Source organism: Primulina huaijiensis, chromosome 15, assembly GCF_012295235.1.
Source record: "Primulina huaijiensis isolate GDHJ02 chromosome 15, ASM1229523v2, whole genome shotgun sequence".
Lineage (NCBI taxonomy): Eukaryota > Viridiplantae > Streptophyta > Magnoliopsida > Lamiales > Gesneriaceae > Primulina > Primulina huaijiensis.
In genome coordinates this window covers 9,742,994-9,746,158 of record NC_133320.1, presented here as the reverse complement: position 1 = coordinate 9,746,158, position 3,165 = coordinate 9,742,994, and the positions used below count along the sequence as shown (strand labels likewise).

General features: G+C 35.5%; 1 protein-coding gene across 5 annotated transcripts; it reads left to right on the top strand.

Annotated features, from left to right (window-relative positions):
• Positions 1–259: 259 nt before the first annotated feature.
• On the top strand, positions 260–2,773 carry LOC140958579 (uncharacterized). Of its 5 annotated transcripts, none has more exons than XM_073416077.1 (3): positions 260–644; positions 2,417–2,438; positions 2,523–2,773. In XM_073416077.1, the coding sequence occupies exon 1, from the start codon at positions 374–376 to the stop codon at positions 632–634; it is 261 nt and encodes an 86-aa protein (XP_073272178.1). In that variant the 5' UTR covers positions 260–373; the 3' UTR covers positions 635–644; positions 2,417–2,438; positions 2,523–2,773. The 5 variants fall into 5 exon arrangements, with proteins under 5 accessions (XP_073272178.1, XP_073272179.1, XP_073272176.1 ...); XM_073416075.1 differs by having other exon boundaries at positions 261–644; positions 2,412–2,438; XM_073416078.1 differs by lacking the exons at positions 2,417–2,438; positions 2,523–2,773 and adding an exon at positions 1,085–2,401.
• The last annotated feature ends 392 nt before the right edge of the window (positions 2,774–3,165 follow it).

Genomic DNA, 3,165 nt, shown 5'->3' with positions numbered 1-3,165 from the left:
TTATTTCCAAAGAAATTCTATAAATAAGTCTCTAAATGTATGAAAAAAAAACAACAATTGAGTAGGAGAAAAATTTTATAAAGCGTGTAGTTTGATATATTTTGTGAGTTTGATATTTTAAATTTTTACCGTAAATTTTTACTTTTAACATAAAATATCAATTTTACAATTTATCAATACTAGATTAAAAACAAAATGTCTATTTTTAGTTTTAAATAATCGATTTAAAATTCAAGGCAAAAGCTTTGGAAAGAAAAAATATAAACCGAAACGTTTTGGTTGAAAAGATAAATTGAATAATCCAAACATCAGTTGCCTTTGCGATATCAACCGAAGCAATTAGGGTTCCTCATCAATCAATTCAGGTTCGAAAATGGCGTTGAGGAGTTTCTACAACGAGATCAAGGGTCTGAAGGTGAAGGAATTACCTGCTCGTCTGAAGCCCATTTTCACCGTCAGTCATGTCAGTAACTCTGTGAAGCGTGGACTCGACAATTACCACGCCAAGTACATCGAGACCAGTTCCATAGATCCGCTCTATCACGTGTGTTTCGGAGGAATGGCCTTGTCCTACCTCCTCGCCCTGCCCGAGGAGCGCCGTCACCTCGAGCACAAGCAACACGGTGGCCATTGATCTCACACAGGTCTCCTCCTTGATCCTCTTTTATCTAGATTTGTTGTTCATGTTTCCCTTTTTGTTCTTATTTGTTTCCTGTTTATTTTGTTCAATTATCATGGAATGCGATTTTGTGTTGCTGGTTATTCTCGTTTAAATTGGGTAAACATATACATCTGTCTACTTTCTGTTTAAGGGAATTAAATAGTGCTTATTTTTATAACCTAGCTTAGTTGAAATCCGAATTGTCTTATTTTTCTAGTTCCGAACCCTCGACTTGGTGCAAACGGAATTCAAGTAGTTGAACACTGAGTTGAGAGAGTGTTGAACTCCAGGATATTAGAATTCGGAAAGATGAGAGAATCTACGCTCAGAAAGAGAGAATATAGAGATGCCAGAGTGGCAATATTTTTTATGCCTTTAATATCTTATCATTCTACTCATCTGCAAAACAACCTTGTCCTCAAGGTGGAGTGCAAAATTGGGACTGCGAGTAAGAGTTGTGTCAGTAAACTCACAATTAGTGGCCTTACTCAGATGGACGTCCTTGGCCGATAGACGATGTTTGTTTCACTTGTTACTGCTTGTAAAACAATTACTACAGAATGTTCCAATAGCTTTGGATTTTGTTTTGACCATTTGAGTTAAGCCGTCACAGTTGCTTTGTGCTGCTTCCCATAGTAAAATTATTTGTAGCACTATTGATTTTTCCTCTGGCACTACTTGAATTTTGTGGATGCACTATCAAGTAAAACTTGGCCCAGGGATGGTAATCATTGTAACAATGTAACCCAATGGTACATTAAGTCCGTCAACGGGAAGCACGGTAAATCCTGTAATGGGCAAGCGATCTTGTGGGCTATTAGTTGGTGTAACAGAGAATTCATGGCCTAGGTAAACACAAGCTTGCTAGTAAGGATAATGGCAAAACCTAGTTTCTCATCTAGAGAGGAGTTATCATCTAGAGAGGACTTAATCCAATTATATACTCTACCCTTACCAATAAAGAAATTGAAATAATTATCCCTGGACTCACGGATCACCCCTAATGATTGTTTATTCTCTTGTCCGCTATCACTTTTAAATTGCACAATCCCACAACCATCATTGCATTCTTTGCTTTCATTTTAGCATTGTATTCCGCTCTTTCTTATCATGTGCTTTAACTATGTCTAGTTGGTATAAGATCTTAAAGGAACTCAGCTTTTAATGGGCATGTCCAGAAAAATGTAACATCGTTATGACATATGGGTAACCCCTATTATTTGCTTGGAAGGATTAAAAAATCCAAAATATTACACACAAGATTGTTTGAAAGGATGTCTTATCCTTCAGCCATACTTTCAGATTTATTAATGAACTTTGTTTCTTGTGAAAAAAAATGAACCCAGTACTTACCTGCAAATAATTTCCAGCTCCTAATCCTTAGCACTGTCATGCAAAGTTGTCAGAATGGTTTTGTTGGGCAAAGTACAGAGGCATACCTTACATTTTGCTCAAATTGCTGATATTCTAAACTTTAATCTTGTTGTGTAGGATTTCTCGTGTATTGCTTCGAATGACAATAATGATACTCTGATACTCAATACATTGAAATGCCTAAAATGGTGTATTTTCATCATGTTCTTTGAATATCATCGTGATCATTATTTTCGCGTGAGACCGATGATAGACTAGATCATTGCTCTCAGAAACAATTATATTGTCCTTTTTCACATCTTTGATGATGTATGCTGCATAGATTCTGTGTCAAATGCTTTGCAAATGATTAGACCTATATATCATTGTTTTGTAGGACAGAATGGAAGGAATTGCTTGTGTGGTTAGTGTGAACTAATACTTATTTCAGACAATGCTCTGTTGTGCCCACTGGATTCCATAACATGTTTATACATTTTAATTGCAGCTTCAGCCAAAGTGCCCGGACGATCATTGATGGCAATCTGGGAAGCATCGATTGTTTTTGGTCTTATGCATTGAAGAGAATAAAGTGAGCTGATGCAATTTGCAGATTGATGCTACTAAATCTATGTAAAACTTATTGTTATATTGGTTGTGTTGATGATCTTTGTGCCTTGGAATCTGGGATTTGTTTTGTTCTAGTATTATTCTTTGTTGGAACTCTTCTTTGTGTATTTTGAAATTAACCTTGGAGTTTGTCAATTTCTGGTAGGAAAAGAAATTTGAGACATGTATTTTTTTTTTTCTAACTAAGGTTTTCGTCACTTCTTTGAGGAGTAGCTGAATCTTCCTTTACTTCTGTCCAAGCTCTTCTCCGCTGGCTCTGTCCCCCACCATGCATGCATAACTGGTCTAAAATTATTTCTGAAGGATGTCAACATTCTAAATTTGATTATTATTCATTTAACAAAACAAATCAAAATTAGGAATAATTCGTCTGTCAGTTGTGGTCGATCTATAATTAATGGTAAATTACTCAAAAATATCCAAAAACAAACAAAAATTTGCTTTCGATCTGTGTTGGGAAAAAATGTGTTTGATCTCTTTTTGTCCACGTGTCTTTTTTTTTTTTTTTTTTTTTTTTTATT